The sequence below is a fragment of the Dasypus novemcinctus genome, chromosome 13 (genome assembly GCF_030445035.2).
Source record: "Dasypus novemcinctus isolate mDasNov1 chromosome 13, mDasNov1.1.hap2, whole genome shotgun sequence".
NCBI lineage: Eukaryota > Metazoa > Chordata > Mammalia > Cingulata > Dasypodidae > Dasypus > Dasypus novemcinctus.
Window position 1 is genome coordinate 100,112,128 of NC_080685.1, and position 22,921 is coordinate 100,135,048.

The window sequence follows — 22,921 nt, forward strand, 5'->3', positions numbered from 1 at the left end:
GGTGAGAAGAAAAAGGAGAACCTTTGCTTTGTTAACCTGTCCATGTGGCTGCAACATGGGCATGTTTATATAGGTGAAATAGGCTAAGTTAGGACTCTGGCTTGAAGTGTAAGGAAAGATGTTGGACATTCAGTTAATGTAAACACTATACCTGAATTCCTAAATCTTGATTTTTTTCCCCCTTCTTTAAATGGAGTTGTATAGCAGTAGGTTAGATGGCAAATGGTTCTTGTTGGTTTTGTTGTTTGAAAGGAGATCATCGTTTCCATGAAAATGAGATAACGTGTCATTTATTCTTTAGACTTAAACATCAAAGTTTCCCCCAATATTCTCCTTGGATGCTTTTGAATTTCTTTGGTAATTAAGATGTCATCTATGGCTATGTTCATTTGCTTTATTTTTAATAGGGGTTATCTGTGCTTGGCACTTATTGATATTTTATGTGTCCACTATGCAGAATTCTATTTAGTTTAATCACCACCTTGTGGGAAAAAAAAAGCCATGCATACATAACATCCATCTTTGTTCTCATTCATTTCCTAGCATAGTTTCTGCATAAGCAGCACTTGGAATTTTTAAACATAAGTGAGCTTATTCTGTAAGTTGCCAGTCTTGCTCTTTATTTGTTCAAAACTCAAATAGGCCTGTTTTTTTCATAAATTTTCTGTATCATCTCAGGAATTGTCTCATATTTGCAGCTACTAATATAGGGAGTTTCTAAATTCAGGATTAACAAAAAAAATTATATAAATGTTATCAATTTTATAACATGAAATGGATTGTGCATAATATATTGTTATATAATTCTAACTATGAAAAGCTAAGGACATATACATAAGGAATTTTTCAAATCTTATTGCCTAGTGCATTCTAAAGAATCCAGGGACATTTAGGGCAATTTAACTTTCTGCAAAACAAAAAAAGTATAAGTTCTTTTTTAAGATTAGTCTCAACCTCTCTTATTTATTAATTTGGTGAACTATTACTTTTAAAGTAAGTAGAAATTGATGTTTTAGGTATGTCTCAGAATGTGCAGTGAGTGCTCATTTTTCATGTAAGGAATTATTGATAAGATGGGGGTAATTTTAATAATGAAATGTTCCTATTTGAGAACGCTCTTATTATAGGAAATTTTAAATCCTGATCTAAGATTTTGACAATGCAATCTTAGTTAAATGAAGTATCAATTTAAGTCAAATGGGTTCTTAAAAATAAATATCAAAGACTTTCTTAACCTGATAGTAAGCAGATACATCTATGAAGGAAAAGTTGTTAATTAGTAGAAATGAAGTCTCTAATATAGTACAGTGAAGTGGACCACTTAGCAATTTTTCAAATCACCTGATTTTACCCCCTTGAGTTACTAATTTTCAGATTGATTTAAGGTGGGTTTTTTATGAATCCTATTGATATTTCATGACCAGGTTGACCCATGTAGCTTAGAAGCTCATTTAAATGTTGTTTTCCAAAGGGAGTAAAATGTAAACTTGAGCAATTTTTTCAGTAATATATCTAAATAATTCAGACAAGAAAACCAAGCCAACGTTATGCCTCCCTGTCCCATCAAAGATTTGTCTGAACTATCTGGATAATTACCATAATAAAACCTTTCTTTGTCCAGAATCTGGACTCCAGATAGATGCAGTAAAAGTTACACACATACCCCAAAATAACTTCTTTATTAAAGTACAGTGCTTAACCACTTTCTACTTCACACTACAGTGTCCCTTTAAAATTTTTCACAGAAAATTCTTTTCCGCTAACATCATCAGCTTCCTTAAGATTCTACACATTAAATAGAAAGCGATATAATTCAGATGATAATGAATCCTTTGGAATATTTAAAATTTTCCTTGCTCTTATATAGATGCCTGGACTTATATTATCTTTTTCTGGGAGAAATCTGCTGTGTTCAGATATCCCTTGCAGAGGAGCTATTAAAGCAGATGTGTAGAATACATGCCAACTGGTGCAACCAGACATTTAGCAATGAAAAGATATTCCATATAGATTTTTGCATTAATTAAATAGTTTACAGAAGAGTGTATGTGCATCTGATCAATAATATATTTGGGTTCAAATTCTGTATCAATATTTTTCTACCTACTTGCTATGCTGATGTTCACCAGTGCTGAGCAAAAGGTTTTTTGTGGCTATGTTGTATATAAAGGAATTTTTTATATGTTTACAAAAGAATTTTTAAAATCTTGGGGGAATATGACAGTATCAGTGATAAAGTCATTACATTGCATCCTCTACATTCTGAATTGGGAAATCATGAAAGCTCTTTGCAAATATTTTCAAGAGATTTAATTTACATATGGTCATTTAGCAGTGCATTTTCTTGTATGGCAAACATTCTTACATGTTTATATATATGCATATATGTATCTTATTTATGAAACATAATACAAATGATGTCATCCAGTTATAATTTTTTAACCTTATCTGTAGCCTCCACAGATTTTTTTTGTTCCAATGTCTACTACTATTACACTTATTTCAAAGTTTAGGTCTAAGCTATATGGAGAGATATATTTATTTGTGCCTGTTGATAGAATGCCTTTTCTTGCAGGATTATATAATTGATCCTGAATTAGGTCTGATCTGGACTTTTTACAACACCTAAAAGTATTTCAATTTTCTTAGCCCAAAACAGAAACGAATTATTATTTGACCTAAAAATGGTCAACGGCTGAACAAGAATTGCAAAAATCAGTGTAGTTTGGTAAGTTTGGAGGGAGTAACAGGATATTTTGTTCTTAGTCAATGAGCTTCTTTACTTAACATTTATCCTGCATGGAAGATGAGAGCCGCATTTCTTTCCACCTTAGGACAAGTAGAGCCCTCCTCTTGGCTCAACATGATGCAGGGCTGCAGCTGTTGATACCTAGGCTAGATGAGAGGAAGTGCAGGTGACGCAGAGGTAAATGGCAGTGGGAAAAGGATGGATGCTTGAGGACGAACTTGTGCTCATTCATCTCTTACACCAGCGTGGAGTGTCTCTAAAGCAGAGGAGCTCTTCTTCCCATAGCGAGAATGGGCTGGAGGAAAATCCAGGTTGAGTGTTGAGGTGAACGGGGGTTAGAAAAAACACTGCGGAAAGTTGGTGCAACGTTTTGATTGGAGACCCATGTGCTTTGCAGGTGATATTAAAGAGAAAAAGATTTGAGCACCTAAAGAAAAGAGGTAAAAATTTTAAATGATGGCAATGGACTCTATTTTCAGAAAGCTGGTATACACACAAAGTGTCTTCCTTGTAAAGACTACTGCTCCCCAAACATACATGTCTGTCTGTGATTAATAGAGCTTTGAAATAATTTGTCCTTTTCCTGGTTTATCTCAGTTTCTCCTTTTTCCTTCTCTTACCTGACAATTACACCTGATTTATCACATCTCATGTGTTAGTGAAATGTCATTGCATTTTTGTATTCCTGTAACCCAATTTTATTATTAATGTGTGAAGAGTCTCAATGCATTTTTGAACCCAAAATTGAAGTTTTGGAGATCTCTGTTTCCATTCCAAGTTCAGGAAATTTTACCCTGAAGCATACAAAAAGAAATGTAAAGACATATTTCTTTCCTAATACTCTAAAACAGACTCTTTAAAATGTTTCTTCATATAGAAGCCAGGAGCAAGGATTGCAGGATGAAACCTTTGTCACTTAAAAAAAAATTTTTTTTTTTAAAAAGCACATTTTTGCCATATAAGCATTGGGCATCTTCTTGATTTTTACAGGTTATTTCATGCTGAAATTATGCCTGTTTGCCTGGATAGTCATTCTTTAAAACTAGCCACAGATGCAGTCCTAGGGAGCACGTAGATGTTTTTACAGGTGAACCGAAAGAGATGGGAGCTGTTCCAAACACTCTGCATGCTGCCTTTGGCAATAGACCCTGTTATTGTGAAGATGTGCTCTGTTAAGCAAACGTGAAGTTTAATATTAGATAAACCCTGTGCGAAAAAAATATTTTCATTTTCTTCATAAAATGCTCATTGTATGCAAAAAGATGTGACATTTTATATTTATATGGAATTTGGGTTTAGCATCACTAGTTAATATGTTATTCACAAAAATAAGGCAAGCACCTTTTATAAAATGAAAGGAAGAAGATTCTCTTTTATATTGTTTTCCCAAGTAACAATGGAAGTTCATATCCACAATGGGTATTTCCCTTTCTCACACATTTGATTAGTGTTCTTTTCTTTCTTCTTTATATGCTTTCTTTCCACCTTTTTTCTTTTTTTCCCCTTGTGATTTGGCACAGGAAATAAAATTCACAAATTGTGCATGTGAAAGAGTTTCTTTAGATATTTGAAGTGCTGTTTTGGCAGATTTTAACAGAAGACAAGTAGTCCTGAAGATGTATTTACCCTTGCCTAGTCCAATAATGTTATCCCATGTACTGATTTCTAAAATATGACAGTGTCTTTCTTTTGCAGTGGGTCCAACTCTGTAATTATTTAAGTTATCAAAAAGACATGGCGAAAATTTATAAATATTTCTCATATTTACATTAAGGTGTAGCAACATATACCATCTTCACATATGATTTTACTAATCAAAAATGCATAACATATAAATAAACATACTTGTCAAATGGGTATTTGTGCATTTATTTCAAGTGCATTTAATTCATTGGAATAAATTTATGTTGGTAAGATGCTGATGAGGTGGTCCTCTTTCCCATTTCACAAACAACAAAAATATTTAAAAATTCAATAATAAAGGATGTGTACCGAATATTTGAATTTAATTTAGAGTCCTTTCCTTTTAATAGCATTAAAACAACAACAACATAACTGGGATTTTTCATCCAAATTTCACACAACCTCAACATTTAACCTTATTTCTTAAATGTAGACTCTTTTCATCTTCTTTTATAATATGACTCTCAATGCCCAAAATTTCATCAATTGGTTGTCAGAGGCTGTGTTCTTCTAATCTACCATTTCTTCTGAAGATAAACAGTATCATTTTAGGCATTTGTGAAAGAGAATCATATTACTGGTGCTTAAGCAGTTTTTGCTTTTTTTTTTTTAATCTTAATCCATCTTAAACCGGTAGAGCAGAAATATTTAAAAATGTTTCATTTCAAGCAGAGTGCATAATAAATTGCAATAATTGTAATGTGCCATAAATCCCAGAGCCTATGCATTTTGCATTTGATTCAGGATTGAGGTCAGGAAATTTGGAGAAATTTAAAGAAAATGATTCATCAGTCCTTTTGTTCTGTTGGCCAGGGTCCCGGGATTCTTGAGCTGTGCCCAGCTGACGAGCTTTTGAAGATGGCACAATAACCGTCCAGTGATGCCTGACCATGACAGCACAGCCCTCTTAAGCCGGCAAACCAAGAGGAGAAGAGTTGACATTGGAGTGAAAAGGACGGTAGGGACAGCATCTGCATTTTTTGCTAAGGCAAGAGCAACGTTTTTTAGTGCCATGAATCCCCAAGGTTCCGAACAGGATGTTGAGTATTCAGTGGTGCAGCATGCAGATGGGGAAAAGTCAAATGTACTGCGCAAGCTGCTGAAGAGGGCGAACTCGTATGAAGATGCCATGATGCCTTTTCCAGGAGCAACCATAATTTCCCAGCTGTTGAAAAATAACATGAACAAAAATGGTGGCACAGAGCCCAGTTTCCAAGCCAGCGGTCTCTCTAGCACAGGCTCCGAAGTACATCAGGAGGATATATGCAGCAACTCTTCAAGAGACAGCCCCCCAGAGTGTCTTTCCCCTTTTGGCAGGCCTACTATGAGCCAGTTTGATATGGATCGCTTATGTGATGAGCACCTGAGAGCAAAGCGCGCCCGGGTTGAGAATATAATTCGGGGTATGAGCCATTCCCCCAGCGTGGCATTAAGGGGCAATGAAAATGAAAGAGAGATGGCCCCGCAGTCTGTGAGTCCCCGGGAAAGTTACCGAGAAAACAAACGCAAGCAAAAGCTGCCCCAGCAGCAGCAGCAGAGTTTCCAGCAGCTGGTTTCAGCCCGGAAAGAACAGAAGCGAGAGGAGCGCCGGCAGCTGAAGCAGCAGCTGGAGGACATGCAGAAACAGCTGCGCCAGCTGCAGGAGAAGTTCTACCAGATCTACGACAGCACTGATTCTGAGAATGATGAAGACGGTAACCTGTCTGAAGACAGCATGCGCTCGGAGATCTTGGACGCCAGGGCCCAGGACTCCGTCGGGAGGTCGGATAACGAGATGTGTGAGCTCGACCCAGGACAGTTCATTGACCGGGCCCGGGCTCTGATCAGAGAGCAGGAGATGGCGGAGAACAAGCCGAAACGAGAAGGCAACAACAAAGACCGCGACCACGGGCCAAACTCCTTACAACCAGAAGGCAAACATTTGGCCGAGACCTTGAAGCAGGAGCTGAACACTGCCATGTCGCAAGTCGTGGACACTGTGGTCAAAGTCTTCTCGGCCAAACCTTCCCGCCAGCTTCCTCAGGTCTTCCCGCCCCTGCAGATCCCCCAGGCCAGGTTCGCAGTCAATGGGGAAAACCACAATTTCCACACCGCCAACCAGCGCCTGCAGTGCTTTGGCGATGTCATCATTCCGAACCCCCTGGACACCTTCGGCAACGTGCCGATGCCTGGCTCCACCGACCAGACGGAAGCTCTGCCCCTGGTTGTGCGCAAAAACTCATCTGACCAGTCGGCCGCCGGCCCCCCGGCAGGCGGCCACCACCAGCCCCTGCACCAGTCGCCTCTCTCCGCCACCGCGGGCTTCACCGCCTCCACCTTCCGCCACCCCTTCCCCCTGCCCTTGATGGCCTACCCGTTTCAGAGTCCCTTAGGTGCTCCCTCCAGCTCCTTCTCTGGGAAAGACAGAGCCTCTCCTGAATCCTTAGACTTAACTAGGGAGACCACAAGCCTGCGGACCAAGATGTCATCCCACCACCTGAGCCACCACCCCTGTTCCCCGGCCCACCCGCCCAGCGCCGCCGAGGGGCTCTCCTTGTCGCTCATCAAGTCCGAATGCGGTGACCTTCAAGACATGTCCGAAATCTCACCTTATTCGGGAAGTGCAATATCCTTTTATTTTCCCCTCGAGGGAAAACAAAACAAAGACGCTGTCCCCAGAAGGTTAGGTTTACGTAAAATCACGTAGACTAGTGTGCTCTGAAAAAGGCCCTCTTTCCCGGGATTCAACGTCATAGGTTCCTGTCAACATGTCTGTGACATTTCTGACCACACCCCCGCTTAAAAAGGACCCTCCGTCTTTGCCACTTTGCCAAGTCGTTCATGCCTGAAGCTGCTGGTATTTAGTAAGGTGCTCTTTCAGAACTGGTTTGCCTGCCGTCTTCCTGTGTCATCTCCTTATCCCACCCTCCCCTTTTTTTTAGAGTAGATTCCATAAAGGAAAAATAAAATCTCGTTGTCAATACTGATCTTTTATAAAGGATGGTAAGTTTTGCGGTGGAGCAAAGAGGAAAAGTCAGTTTTCAGATCCCTGAGATTCCCTAAGCATTCTCCCTTTAAGCTGTCAGCAGGACTCTGGCCTGATAGAGAAGGCCTGGTTAAGTCTTAGGAAGAGTGCTCCCTATGTGGGAGGCTGAGATAGGAGAAAGAGGGATGTGCAGTGGGGAGGTTGGATTTTCTCTTTAGTCTTTAAGTGAGACTTTTCTTGTTTTTAAGGAAATACACAGGTACTGATTTATTCCAACGGCATCGGTCTCTCTCCTTCACCCAAGGTCTGTTCTTTGGGTCTGTGCAGCTGCCTGTATGCATGATTAACCTCTGTTCAGCCATACACAGAAATCTTTTGTCCTAACAGTCACAAAGCAAATTATTTTGGAAAGCGAGAGAGTGCAATTAAATATAAAACTCAGCTGTATTAGACTTCAGAGAGGTTGTCTTTTTATGACTCTTTTTTTTAAAATTCCAAACCTGACTTTCATGTAGAAATTCCAGTTATATTTTTTATTAGACCTATCCTGAACTTCAGCTATTTTTAACTGATGGCTGTTTTCACTGTGAATTGGCCTTTTCAGGAGATTTTTTTTTTTTTAATCTTGTGGGCATTGGCATTCTGGGGTAGTAGAATAGTAATGTTTTAGGGCAGGTGGAAGCATGTTTGTTTGTTTTTTTAATGATAAATTACCAGATGGATATAAAATTTAGCAATCACGTTGGCTGTTGCTATATCGAGGGTTTTAAGCAATAGTCTTGATGACTAGAGGTTGACATTTTAGTCCCTCAGCCCACTCCAGAGGCTGCCACGTAAGTGCAGAGTCCCCGATGTGGTGGAAATGTATTGGCCTAGCTAGTGAAGGCTGCGTCAAGCCAACTCTCAGGATAGTCGTGAAGATGTCTGAAAGGTAAATGGGAGCTACAAGTATGAATCCCACTTGGGCACTTAAACAGAGTCTCTTTCCATAATGAGAAGCAAGAGAATAATGTCATGAGGGAAAGAGAAGAGAGAAAGATGTGGAGCACTTAGATACATAGAAAGTTTGTCTTGGTTTCTTTGCTGATTTAACTTTTTCCTTTCAAAGACCTGAAAGTTCATTCCACCAGTCGTGAGTCAAGGCTATGCCAAGCACCATACCTCACTCATTACAAGCAATAAATATTGGTCAAAATGATTGGAATATAGCTATTAGTCACGCGAAAGTCAATTTAAGATGACCTAGTGACGTGAACTTTTTTTTTTTAAGCCCTTGCAGTAAGGGCATCTTCTGAGGTTCTTGCCAGGCTAATGGACTAGACCCCGTTGTTCCTCGGAGTTCTCTCAACTTCATTTTAAAAAACATAGCAGTGTTGGTGGGTTGTTTATCATACACACACACATACACACAAAGTAAAGGGACATGCCTGTTCTTGGTTAACTATTTGAAGTCAGATTTCAAGTTCTGTAAGTTCATAGTAAACACTTTAGTTCCATAGGCCAATTTTTTTTTTTCGGACTTTGTTTCCAGATAATGATGCCTGTGCCTTTTATTTATTCTTAGTAAGTTGAACCTTCTAGGAAAAAAAGTTTTTGTTTGCTTTAAGTGTTAGCTGTGCTCATTGTCTTACTCTCTCTAAATTCTCTGAGGAATCTGAGAATTTGAAAGGTAACATATTCTATACATTTCTATACATATTAAAGAAAATACAGTTGTTTTTTCTCCAGAGAAATAACTTGTCTTTCCTACCAATTGTACAATTATGTTGCAAATGGATGGTTTGGAAGCACCTTGTTCAAATGAAATGTTAGTTGCTAGTACGTGAAGTTGTTTCCTTTTCATAGCTAAACAAATTTGGCATCTTGTTGCAATGAAGCATTACATTTTCCACCTTTTGGACTTGTCTTCACTGGTTTTTTTCATTCACTTCTACTATGTGTCATTTCTCAGGAAGAAGGCAAGCAAGCTTTCTGTAGTCCACACAATTCTGAGGCCAGTAGGATCTGAGAGTTGGGTGGGGGACTGGGCCCGCTCTTCTGCCATCTCCATCTTATGACATAGGGAAAAGAGGCAAAATCCTCAAGTTTTAGTTTGAAAAGCCCCCTGGGAAGCACAGTGAGTGATGTCTTACTTCAGTTTTAGTTTTCAGGATCGTATTTGAACTTGGACAATTATTCCTAGAAGAGTAATAGGAATGGGTAGAAAGGGGATAAAATGATAGCACTCTTTGTCATTATTATGTTTTTCTTTTGAGTTCACGTCTTTTCAAATTGTTTTAAGTAATTCAATTCTTAAAGAAGCTTTTTTTCACATCATCTGTTTCCTTGACCGAAGTAACCAAGACAAGAACTATTATGAGCGTGAGTGTTGGTAAATCCATTCGAAATTCATCTTGTTCAACATATATATCCATAAAATAGAATTTACTACACCGTTCTCCCTTTTCATAGGAAGGAAATACTGAACGTGTGTGTGTTAAACTGAATGCCAGCACACCTGCTCCAAGAGTTCATGTCTTGGGTATAAAAAATAGGTTCAGCATCTTTGCAAATGAATCCATTTAATCAAATATTAAGTTTTATTCAAATCCCAAAAGAAACAGCCAACCAATTGTTTTTCTTCGTGATATTCCTTGTCATTCATCCTCTTTGCATCTCAAGAAAAAATAGCCTTGGTTAGGCCTCAAGCATTTGCATATGCCCAATTAAAACACAAGAGTGGCATTATAAGCCGGTAAGATAGGCAGGTGAGGAAACTGAACCTGTTCTCTGTGTCAGCCGGCTTTCTCTGCTCAACTTGTGTAGAGAATGCTAAAAATACTTGAAGTTTGGAAAGGAAAACTCTTTAGTAATTTGGAATTAAAGTCGAGCCGAAAACATGGATTAAAATGGATTTCTGAAAGGTGGAAACAATCCACAGAAGTTGGCCTTTTACATCTTTAGAAGCCTTGTGGGGCCTTAGTAATTCTAATATCTATAGGGAAACGTTTACATTAAAGACTGAAAGACTCCGGGTTCTGCAGTCCTCTCCCTGCACTCTGAAAAAATATATCAAGCAAATAAGTTTAAAAAGAAAAGATTTCCACAAACTGCACATTCCACTGTTTATGCTGGACTTCTTGTGGAGCAACGACTTGCTCTGTCACTACCATCATTAAAGGAGAGAGTTTCAATCTTCTCTCTTGAAGGTTTCTAGGGGGAAACCTCAGAAACACAGCAAATCAGAGAATAAGGAGAAAGAGAAAAATCTGTCCATTTCAGAGTGTTTCAGAAAATGCTAGGGAGTAGCCCCAATTCATTTGGTTAGAATGGCAGCATGTAAAATCTCTAGCTACAATCCAGAGTTCAACTGGAAAAAAAAGAATTTTCTTCTCTCAGCCTTCACCACCTATTCTTCTTCCATTTGCCTTTTTGCTGCCTCCACTGCTCCTCCCGCTGCTGCTCTTTAGGTAAGGTTATATTGTACTTGGTAAACAGACAACACTTAGACTCTCAGGTTGTTTGAACACCGATTTAGGTTCAGCTGCAGTACAGTGCTTCTCTGATCTTTTATATTCCTGAGCAGATGTCTTTCATTAATTTATGGATTTATCATCTTTTCTTTTTTTTCTTTTTCTTTTTTTTTTTTTTACACCTGGCAGCTGTCTCAAGTTTCAGCAGTTATTGTCTATTTTGCATTACACATAGAATTGAATGTCATCTGTCTTCACAAAGCTATGGCTAAGAGAATTGAGGCAAAGCCACATGAGCTGCTGGGACAGATCTTGTTTGCGTTCCATCCCCCTTCACCCCCACCCTCTTTACCTCCTTAATATTTATTTGTGCTCATTTTCCTTCCTGGCCTTGAATGGAGCTTAGCTCGTGTTCAGTACAGCTGTATGTTTACTGAATCTATTCCATCATGAGTCATTGTGCGTGTGTAAGTATCCTGGAAACAGCTAGTGCTTTCTTGGAAGAACAGTTGCTTTTCAGCACAAGCACTTAAAAGGGAAATTAACCAATTGGTCAGTTCAGATTTATTTTGAGGAGGAAAAAAAAAGGATTATCTAACTCTTGGCTTTTAAATGTTTCATTAGTTATTTTTAATAGTTTATTAGAAGCATATATTTTATGGGAATTTTATCTTAATTACACTATGAGCAAGAGATAAAGATTTATTCTGTGTTCCATTTCCTTTGCCCAATTCCAAGTATTACCAACAGGAAACATTTTAAAGCAAAAATGAACTTGAGAAATTCAAATTAGAATCATTTCTGCTTTAAATAAAAGCCTCTCAATCCTGATCAACCTAAGAGGAATAGCTTATATGAGTTAGTAAAAAGAACTAAAACATCTTAGCATAACTGAAATAGATGGAAAGCTTCAGGAAAATTTGATAGCTCCATGCCTATCTGAGAAGAACAGCAAAATCAATTTCTATTTTGTTTGGCACCAAATTTTAAAAGATGTGAGGTTTTTTCCCTCACCAGTAATTAAATGTACAGGGTTGTTTTAATGTAGCTATCTGAAAAAGAAGATCAGATCTGAGAATATCTGTTTAAGTTTTGACTTGCCTAAAACTCTTATCACGAGGCAAGAGGAGACAGCTTGCCACTATTATTTCACTTATCCATGTGGACAGATGGCCCTGAAGTGTGCTGTGCTTCTTTAGTCTTCTCTATCAGTCTAATGGAGGTTACTGGAGGGCCTTTCAGCTCTTTCCTTGGCACAAGAAGTATGTCAGTCATAAATTACCATCTTTGTACTCATGAAGGATCTCAAAGGAAAACACAACTTCAGCTAAGCTGCTTGGGTTTACAAAGAGAGAGCCAAAATCTTGCTTTGGTTTTTATTTTCAATGGGGAAAAAAAGCACAGTACCTAACTTTCTCTTTACCAAAACCAAGATGATCTTTTGAAAAACCATGTAGGATATTACTGGGAGTACTCATTGAGAAAATGCTCAGTAGACTATTCGGTTAAACATCCTGTTATAAGTAGGCAAGAGCTTATAATATTAACTTAATTATGTCTCCCTAGTAACTTTTTGGTTTCCCTCCATTCTTAAGATAGGTCATGATGCACTCGAAGATCATTTGGAAACCTTTACCGTTTCCTAAATAATTGTGCTTATTTGACCTTTCTCCGTAAGGTGTGAAATTTTGGTAGCGTAGTCCTTGTGTGTGTGTGTGTGTGTGTGTGTGTTTGCACACAGATGCATGTTTTATGCTCTTTTTTTTTTCTTCTTTTTCCCAGACTTGTCTTTTAAGAGAAGCTCCTTAGAGAAGCTTCTAAGAAGGACCCTTAATTGACCTTGGGGGGACCACATTGATTTTCTCCACGTGCATCTTCATTTCTGATAAATTATAAAGCCATTAATTTGCTGAGGAAATGGCAGGGCCAGGCTGCGGCACAGATGTGACCAGAGCCATCCCAGCTCTGAGTCTGCTGCAGAGTGCCAAGAATCTGGGGGAGAATCAGGAAGCCTGGATTTTTATGGTTCGCCTCACGTTCTCTTGGGAACTGTTTTAGTTGCTGCTGTTTACAGATCTAAAAGGTAATGATGTTTCCAGATAAATAGGCCTTCTTATTTTGGGTAAGTGGCCATTTATTGATCTGGTAACCCACATGTATTGATTTGTTAGCCCCAACTCCTATGTCACTCTCCAAGGAGTTAACTATACATTCAGGAGAGGCAAATTGTATTTGGTTTTGGATCGTTGCTTTAACAAAAGCAACACCCCCAACCCCCATTCTCTCTGTGCCCGAACTACCCCTCCCAAATTTTAGCTCTTATTTAAAAGCAAACAAATAAAGGGATAGAATGATATGATAGGGAGAGAGTGAGTCAAGATGCTCTGTTAGATTAGCATTACAAGGTAAAATGTGAACTTGTGTAGCAGTATTCGAAATGATGCATTTTATGTTTTCGCATACATCAGTATCATAATTTGATGCAAACCGCATCGTGTGGAGCAAAGAACAAACAAGACTGTAATTACGAAGAAGGCACAAACTCTTACGGTATGACTTGTGCAGCACGTGTTGGGTGCATTTGTCTCCTTAGCAGCAAGTAAACGTATAGATCACATAAAACAGGGGAAATGTTTTGCTACCCTCACCATGCGTAGCCAAGTTTCTCCAACTGAATGATATATCCTCACCATTATTTATGGCAATTTCTGTGATGCCATGGGCATTTGGGGACAAGCAGCAGCAAGTTAGCAATGGATCACATGCCGGATGCCATTGACCCACCAGCCAGTTACGCCACGGCTTAGTTAGCTTTCCACGTCTCTGGGGGTGGGGTGCTGGGGTGGTGTCGGCAGTGGAGGTAGGGGTGGCAGTTCCTTGTGTCTAAAGAATTTTTTTTCCTTAACCAATTGCATCCTACATGCAGGAAGGATTGTCACCCAATCACTTGAAAAAAGCAAAGCTCATGTTCTTTTATACCCGTTATCCCAGCTCCAATATGCTGAAGACCTACTTCTCCGATGTAAAGGTAGGGACATTTTTTTTTCAATGAATTTTTTCGCCTCCATGTGTAGTAGTGATTTGAACTCTTAGAAGATGATGGAGATGAACGTGGCATCAGTTCATTAATACACCTGTGTTGTAATTGATTTAATGCACTTGTCTCTTTGTCTGAAGGTGAGCCAAGCAAAGATGCCCCTTGCGTATAGAGACCCAAGGATTTTTCTTAATCAGCCACATAGGCTTTCGATGCAGTCTGGGACACTTCAACTTTAAATGTTTTAGTAGCTTCTTGGAAGAAATTTCAGCTGGTAATGGATGGATATGCTTTAGAAAATGTTCTTTTTTCCTCCCCTCAGCAACTGTAAACTGTTTCTGTTTTTGTTTCTGTTGGTTTTCCCATATTTGTGCTTAAGAAAGCAAACTCTAGCACCTCTTTTTCCCCCTGTCGAAAAGGAGCGTACATGGAAATTCTCTATGCAGTAGCTGCTTAAAAACAAAAGTGATGATTGTCTCTTATTTACAACTTAATTTGTTGTTGATGTAGAGTACACTGAGCATACGGAGAATGAATAAAGTGACAGATTCAGGACACATTATTCAAATGAGGATATGAAAGCTGTCGGCCTACAGCTGCAGCCTCCCTGATTCTACAGAATATTGGGACCTCCTGGTTCTGTGTGTGTGTGCACGCGCGCCTGTGTGTCTGTCTGTGTGTGTGTATTTTAAGTAATTGTTTGCATCAACTTGATGTTGTGTTAATCATCTGTAACTTTTTAAAACATAGATTGGGTTTTGATGATGATAATGACACACATGGTATCATTATCCCAGGAACTTGATAAACATTACATTAGCTGAGATTAGTTTATTAGGGTTGGGTGCTTTTCTTCCTCCACTCCTCCTCTCCCCACCCCCATATGTACAAGTTCCCGTTTCTGCCACTGAGAACTCACAAGCTGCCGAAACATGCTCGTGCCTCTGCGGCAGCCCCCGCCCCCCTCCGCTTGTTTTGTACTCAATGCTCAAGTTGCTTCATTGGCCCCAATTTGCAGGCCATCTCATTTCGGTTTCCTTCGCTGATGTTTTATTTGGCCTTATAAGAAAAGTTCTGTTTTCCCTCCTGTTTGCTTTTGAATTGTGTATCGACTTAAGCCTTTTATCTTTCTCCTTCCCTGGCTGTGCTTCTTAAGTGGAAGGCATGTTTTCTCCTCTCTCCATGCCAACAACCTGGACGAGATGGGGAGGGCAGAGAAAGACAGAAACTTAAACAGCTGGTTAAGAATCATTAAGCAAAACAACAAGGCTGAGTGTTACAGTAGGCCAGAAATAGGAATTGGGCTTCGTGGGGGACCCTCTGGAATAGACAAATTTAAGGGAATTTGTCAACTGGTTGAGGACCAGCCAGCCTGTAGGGCCCAGGAGAACCTGGCAACATCTTCTTCCAGGGAATCCTCCCAACCCTTTAGCCCTTGGAGGAGGACCTGGGGGAGGGCAGTGAAAGCACTAAGGCCTGCGTGCATGCGTACCCGTGTATGTGTTTGGATATCCATGTAATCTCCTTCACTCCTGAGCAGAAAGATCAGCAATGTTGATATAATCATGAGCATACCCTTCATTATTTATATAGCACCTTTCAGCCCGAAGGATGCCAAGGAGCTTTACTAACTGCATACATAGGACTCACTCATCTACCCTGGAAATACAGCCACCTGGAGGGTGGAAAGCAGCAGCCATTCTGAGTCAGCAATGCTACCCAACAAGTAGATGAAAATATTAGAACCAGCCATGCTTGTGTGTGTGTGGAAGGGGTGGAGGCCAAGGTGGGGGAGATCGTTGATCTGTAGGTTTATAAATATTATGCAATGCAAACCCACAAGAAATTGTTCCCACTCCTTTAGAAGACATCTAGTAATTCGGCTTTGCAAATAACCCACACGCTCTGTGTAAATAACAATTAAATACCTGGATGAATATTTTATTTTAAAAAAACACTAATATTCAGATTATAGATTCTATCTATGCTCTATCTATACTGGGAGGAAAAGGCTGTTAAAGTATATGTGAGTCTAGTTAACTCCCAATTATCCACTCTAATGGAGGGGAAACAGTAGGGCATATAACACAAAACAGAAAAATCACTGAAGGTCATTTCCCTTTTATTTTTGAAATGAATTATACATTTTTAACTTTTCCAATTATGTTTTTCTTTGGCTGGTAATAAATTAATTTTCCTTCCCTGAGCTAACTTTCCTGATGGTACCCCTCATGGACAGGGAAATTAGCCAGGCAAGGCAGTCTAGAAACTTCCCAGAAAACACTGGAAAAGCATTCTGGCATTTCTTTAATATCAAAGATAATCTAGAAAGCCAATGTATATTCTCACATTTACATATGTAAGTATCTGTATATTATGCCATATATATATTATGCATTTATACATATATAGAGATGCAATCTATCTATATAGATAGATTTATAAAGATATGTTTTTAAAAATATATGTATTAAAACTTTTTTTAATTTTAAAAAATAAACAAATGCATGTATATATACATCTCTCCACAAATATATATAAATGTGGGTACTAATTTGCCAGGCTGCGGTAGCTAGGTGTTTCTCTATATGAGAATATACAATCCAATATTTTATTTTGGTCAGGAGTCAGGAAACCACTGCAGAATTGAGAGGTCCTTCCCTAGAAACTGGTGAAATAAAACTCTGAAATGAAACCCTGCACTGAATATCTTGAAAAAGTCCTATTTGTGTGTCTGTGGGCTGAGTGATGCTTGCCATAAAGATACCAGCCTCAGCTTCACGGTGGCCCCATTCATGTAAGAGAAAACTCCTGATTCTAACAATACGTGCTTTCCCAAATCATAAAGTCATTTCAAATGGTGACTGGATGTTAGTTTTGCAAATTAAAACCAGGAGAAACAAGAGCAGAAACTATTTTGTTCCGTGACTAAGGTACAGCTGAGGTGGACATCGAAGTCACAGTTGGAGGACAGTGCTGGACAGACTTAACCCTCCGGCCAGCTCCAGGAGGTGAGCCAGAAAGGAGGGCAGCACACCCCTTTTATTTTTCCTTTGGAATGGATATAGTGCTTAACTCCCCATGAGTGACCTCTCTTTGGGTTGGAGGTATATGCTTTTAATTACCTTAAAAAGAAAGTGGAAGGAAATCATATACAATCCAGAGATGCTGGCAGATTGAGGGAATTTCTTCTTCTCCAGTAATGGTGTGCGGGAAGGATGAAGCCAGGGCTTACTGAGTTTAACTTCTAGAGTAAGAGTCTAAACAAAGTTCTGTGTTCTCACAGAGAGTCCTTCTTAATTCCCTCACAATGACGTTGACCCTGACAAAAAGCTCAGCTTGCCATAGCTTCAAATCCTTTGAGAAGGGCAAGTGGGCAAATGTGAAAAAGACGCCACGGATGGATGGGCCGCACATCTTCCTGTTCACTACTGGGGGCAGATTTTAATGTAGAAACTAATAACTCTTAGGCCACTAAGTATAACAGATTCAGTGTCATTTTAGCTTTGAAGAACAGACGCTCACAGGCTTTTCAACCCGGCAGTGTTAAATGATGTATCTCATTCCCTCCACCCCTTGAGTCAACTGCTGCCTAGCCAGATTAAGGTGTCAGATTGATTTGTTTTATACATCTTTTGACCATGCTCATTGAATATTTAGGAAGTTTCTTCAGCCCATATTGAGGCTGAGATGTCCCGTGGGAAGCATTAATCAAAGTCACGGAGACTCGTACACTGTGGAAACACAGCCTCTTTATTGTAGCGATTAGTTTTTGCAGTAACACATTAACACACTACAGAGCTTTCCTTTATAGAACAATTGATCCTTTTCTTGTAAGCCACTACAGAACGGTGGAAATTAACTCTTGAAGGTTTAACACTTTTTCTCACCCAGTGTGAATATCTGGAAAACAAACAGGGAGCCTACTTTTGCTTTTAGCCCACGACTAAAACAAATTTCTGTTCGCTTCTAGTGGAGGGAAAGCCTGTTCCTCAAGCTGTTGTGCTGGTCATTTCACTTGTCTCATGTTTGGGGAGCCTGTTGTTTTTGTCCATTCTTTCTCTCTGGTATTTCCATTCTCCAACAATAAGCTTTAAATCTCCCTTTATGTTCCATTCCTAAATAATGGCAAGTGCACTTACTTTTTTGTCCTCCCCATTAGGTCATTCATGACCATTCTAGAAAAAAAAAAAATACCCTTCTATTTTTTTCCTCTCTACAGTACTCTTGTCCATATGAGACAATGTCTTGTAACAATGCAGAAGCCTAATCTCCATGTCAAAGCAATTTTCATTCCCCAGTGCACAGCCTGCTATCATTTTGTAATGTTTTGTTTCTTATTCTAAAAGAATTAAAAAGGAACAGTAAGCCGTCACGGGGGCCTGTAGTCCTTATCTCAGTGTCTGGAAATTTGGACAGTGTATTTTACTGCTGAGATAAAATGGAAAGAACTCCAAGTTCAGCAAATCGTAATGGGTTTAAGTTCTATTGAAATCGGCAACCAGAAGATCAGATAACGGGGGTCCTTCGGTTGTCTTTTTAATCGGGTTCCCCGCAAGGCTGAAGAGAGACAGAGCAGACACACAGAGTGAAAATATAATTCTTGGATAGGTTAAGTACATGTTTGAACTCTTGCAAGCAGAAGCGATTTGCTGATGACTTAATCATTTTCTGGTCAATTATCTGTAAGGACCCTTGCAACTGCATGGCAATTATGATGCAAGTTGGCCTTTTGGGAGAAACACCAGTTTCCCTGCTTCTGTTTCCTTGTTACTTCGATTCTCTGCCATAAATTTTCATTCATTTATTATCTTTGCTAGTATAGAAACAAGTTTCTGTGTAGTAATTACAGCCCCAATACACACTTTAGCTGTCATCTTGTTGGAGTCTGGATGTTCTCATGGCCAGTGTTTGATAAGTGTTCTTTGTTGATTTTTGATGAATGTACATCTTTTGCTGGGGGCCTCGAGAAGGGAATGCCTGTGATGACAAAAGGCAGGGGGTTGTCTGTCAGCCAGCCTGATATAAAGCTATGGATTTATTGGTTTTGACTTGGCAAGTTGAGATGCATCTGTCCTTTACGTGAACAGAGGACTGTCAATAAGGATGGGATCATTTCCAGTGAATCCAAGAAGACATTTTCATTTCAAAGGTCATAGGGAAACCTTGGTAAACGAAGTTTTAAAACCTAATCATGTTATAGTAAGTTGGCATTTAAAAAAAATGTAATAAAGATTGTGTCTATGTCTTCTGTGCACTGTGTCTTAACCACACCTCCCAAACAGCGTGGACACCAGCCAGAGGGAGTATGGGTCTTATCCAGTGCTGATGGTAGAAAGCAGACAAACGGGCACGGGGTCTGCCCAGAAAGCACCAGACATGGATACTGCAGGCAGGCGTTAAGTAAAATCACGGCCAGCTAGACACAGGGATCACTCACTACCAAAAACAAGCAGACGCCATGTTCTTCCTGTTTTGCGTGAAAAGTCATTTCCCAGCATTGAACAAGGCTGTGATGTGGCGTCATAGAATTCTCATTTAAAAAAACAAAACAAAACAAAACATGCTAGCGGTGAGGTCATGTGGCTCATCATCTCTGGTACCTGAGAGTTACAACTCTTCCTAGGAGTCTACAGCTTGAATGGATTTCCATAAGAAGTATACAAAAGTAATTGTTTTACTGAAAGATTAAGAGCAATGCTTATAGAAAAGATAGCTTAAGGAAAATCAGATTTACCATGTGAATTTTCCTTTTGCAATTTGAAGGGTTGTGGTGTGATTTCCCTTACTGATAACGTTTGACAGACTCCTGTAAATAAGTCATTCCTCTCGCCAATCTTGCCGCCATTTTGGAGGAATGAAAAACATACTTTTCCAAGTCAAGAGGGGAGGGAGACTTTTTAAATGCTTCAAATGCTTGAAATAATAAGTGAAGGAAATGGCAAAATTCTTATCCTTTCCAACATTTAAATTTAACAGTTCAACAGATGCATTACCTCTCAGCTCATCAAGTGGTTTAGCAATTTCCGTGAGTTTTACTACATTCAGATGGAGAAGTATGCGCGTCAAGCCATCAATGACGGGGCCACCAGTACCGAAGAGCTGTCTATAACCAGAGACTGTGAGCTGTACAGGGCTCTGAACATGCACTACAATAAAGCAAATGACTTTGAGGTAGGAACTGATCTTTACTTTTTGGTCATCTCCCTTTTCCTTTTAAAAATGTATTTTCTTTAAAAAAAAAGTCCCAGATCTGTTTTTGTCTTGGTTTCTCACATCGGCAACCCTGAGTAGAGTAATAGAGCAGCAGTGGGGAGCTCCCCGTCATACCCATCAGAATCACAGAAACTAACTCACTTCCATGTCTTTTCCCATTCCCTGGTTCTGCTGCTTGTATGGAGGGTTTATTGGGCAATGGAGAAGGGAACTGGAGAATCCAAGGAAGATGGAAGCAAGGGGCAAAAGCAGACATTTTAGTGTCTTCCTTTCCAGGGCAAAAGTCTCTGCCTCAACAGGTGTTCTTCATATTTGGGTTCTGGGAGGACAGATGAGCTAATACATGGTAACTGGAAAAGGTGTTTTCTAAAGTCTGGGAAGGAGAGTGATTCCATGAGTTTTAACTCCTATAGCTTTTCTTTTATGGAGGAAATAGTATGAGAATTTACTCAATATGGATCATAAGAGATCCATCAACATCTTTTTTTGTGTATTTTTTGTCCTTGTTTTTGTTCTTTTTGAAAGAGCAGTTTCATGCGTCCAGTGCTTATGTGTACTTCACAAGCACGTGACTGGTTGTTCCTGCACTTTGAGACTAGTATGTATTACAATATGCATATTCTAGATACACACAAAGCAGTGTAGACAATCCCCAGAAAGCAATATCCGTGTAACAATGAAAGAGTGTGGCTATGAGTAAGGCATTTCTAGTGTTGTGCCTCAGCAAACAGTTTTCATCCTAACATGACGACTCTCAACAAGACAATACCAGCAAATCTCCCAGTGCTCACAAAGGCATTTTGCTGAGCCCTGCTGGCTGAGGCAACAATCGTTGGAGGTCTAATGTAGCAAGAATTCCACAGGCTGAAACTCATGATGATGAGTGGACATGCTGTGGGTCTTTCAAGTTGGTCCGTTTCTTGTACTATCTTGGAGGATAATGTAGGAATTTTCTCTTCCACATCTGCTAATGCTGGGGCCTTGTGTTAATAATCTTGCCTTCCTCATGTAGCTAGGTACCCATCAATGCCCAGGAAGCTCTCTACTTTGAAAGAGAGGGCACTTTGCTATGCTTCATCAATCATGGGCCCTAATTCCCAGGGTCCTCTCTCCTTGCCCATCCCTTTAACAGACCCTCTCTCCTGTTTCGGCAGTGCAGGTTGGTTATGGTGGATTGTAAAGAACTGAATGAAGAAGCTTAGCGGTGGAGAAGTCATGGTTTTTTACTTACTTTGAAGGTTTGAATGGTTACACTATAGGCCACCAATTTATCTTTGCTATCCAAGACAAATATATTTTCTTGCCAAACATGAGGTGAATTAAATTTTTCTTTTGCTGAACACATGAAAGGTGAAGATCCTTCTTGTATTGCTTTACTGTTTAAAAACCTCTGCTGTAACTGAGGACTGGTTTACCATATTGGCAGAACACTCTTAACAGATTTCTTTTAAAGCAGAAATATATGATTATAGCTAAACATTATAAAGATATCTTAATCTAGAGCTTCAGTTGCTTTTTTCTTTCTGATAAGCCTGTTCCTCAAAACCTGAAGCTAAGAGACTTCAATCATGCGCTAGTGAACTATTTACAGTTTATGACATGAATTTTCAGTTGGCAGCATGCATCAAGCTTCATAAAATAATTGCCCAAGATGCATGGGATGATTTCTGCGTATTTGCCATATAGCATACTCAAGAGAACAAATCCTTAAAGTGCACATTAGGATTTGCAGGGTTGTTTAAACCTTACCTGGATGGAATTTAATCCCCTACTCACAGCTCAAGGGCCAAAATGGCACAAACGGGATGGCGGGCATCAAGAGGTACCCAACAAGCTGCTCCATTTAGCATCATCTAAATCCTCCTTTAATATGATTAACATCTGATATTTCTCTCTTTGTGAATCATATCCATTTTCAGCCAGGCCACTTCTCCTTTATCTGCAGTGTCTATTTTAAGACTGCTTCAGGGCAAGGAGTATGGGGCCTGGGGAGGAATTTTGTTGCTTCTCATGTGACTTCAGACAAGTTATTAGACTATTCTGGTTCTAATTCCTCTTTCTCTTAAAAGCAGGAAAGTGTCAGAAATGTAGTGAGAAAGAGGCAAGACCATGAATCACACCCTTTTCCCTCACACCCTCATCTATAGGTACACACACACACACACACACACACACACACGCTTCACAGAGGATTCTAATATTACTCAGTAGCTTTTAATTTAGCCTCTCAGTTTGGCACATTTACTAACAAAAGCTTCAGATAAGGTGATCCCTTCTTTTCCATGCCTTTGTGCGTGGAGGTCAGTGCTTAAGTGAGATGCTTAAAAATCCACTGGCCTTATCATTGCAGCCCTAGCAATGTGGGCCATGGCTGCGAGCCAAAAGTAGACACGGCACCTCGAGCCGAATACCTCAACTGATATCTTGTGTGCTGCTTACTTTGTATTTAATTGTCATAGTAAAATGAATCTGTGGCTTAAGTACAAGCCAGGGAAGAGGAAGGCAGAGTCAAGAGCTATATGCCTTCTTTCTTTTCCAATTCTTAAACGGAGTGTGCACATGGACACTCTGAAGTTGTAGCTACATGATGCCCCATGATCCAGGTAATCGAGAGGGTTCTATTAACTCACCTGAGTGTTAGATGGTCAAATCATGAAGTGCCTTATTGAATGCATTTTTAGGTTTCTCCACCAGTGGTTGGTAGCAATCATAAAGTATCTAGTATTTCTTGACTGTTTACCAGGTTGCCAGCACTCTTCTGAGACTTTACCAACATCAGCTTATTTAACGTGAGCAATAGGAATGGATACGGGCTCTCA

The 22,921-nt window shown here is 39.6% G+C and overlaps 1 protein-coding gene across 14 annotated transcripts in view; it reads left to right on the forward strand.

Annotated features, from left to right (window-relative positions):
* The window catches only part of PROX1 (prospero homeobox 1), a 50,750-nt gene that overhangs the window by 3,028 nt on the left and 24,801 nt on the right, over positions 1 to 22,921 (forward strand). For 7 of the 14 annotated variants that reach the window (XM_004470995.5, XM_058275213.2, XM_004470996.5 and 4 more), the window contains 3 exons: positions 5,246 to 7,037; positions 13,770 to 13,877; positions 19,866 to 20,060. In XM_004470995.5, the coding sequence (XP_004471052.1) occupies positions 5,313 to 7,037; positions 13,770 to 13,877; positions 19,866 to 20,060 (2,028 nt within the window). In that variant the 5' untranslated portion in view covers positions 5,246 to 5,312. Of the gene's footprint in view, positions 1 to 301; positions 358 to 543; positions 599 to 3,146; positions 3,190 to 5,245; positions 7,399 to 13,769; positions 13,878 to 19,865; positions 20,061 to 22,921 lie in introns of those variants that run through there. The other 7 variants (XM_023592430.3, XM_058275218.2, XM_058275210.2 and 4 more) reach the window with 5 other exon arrangements.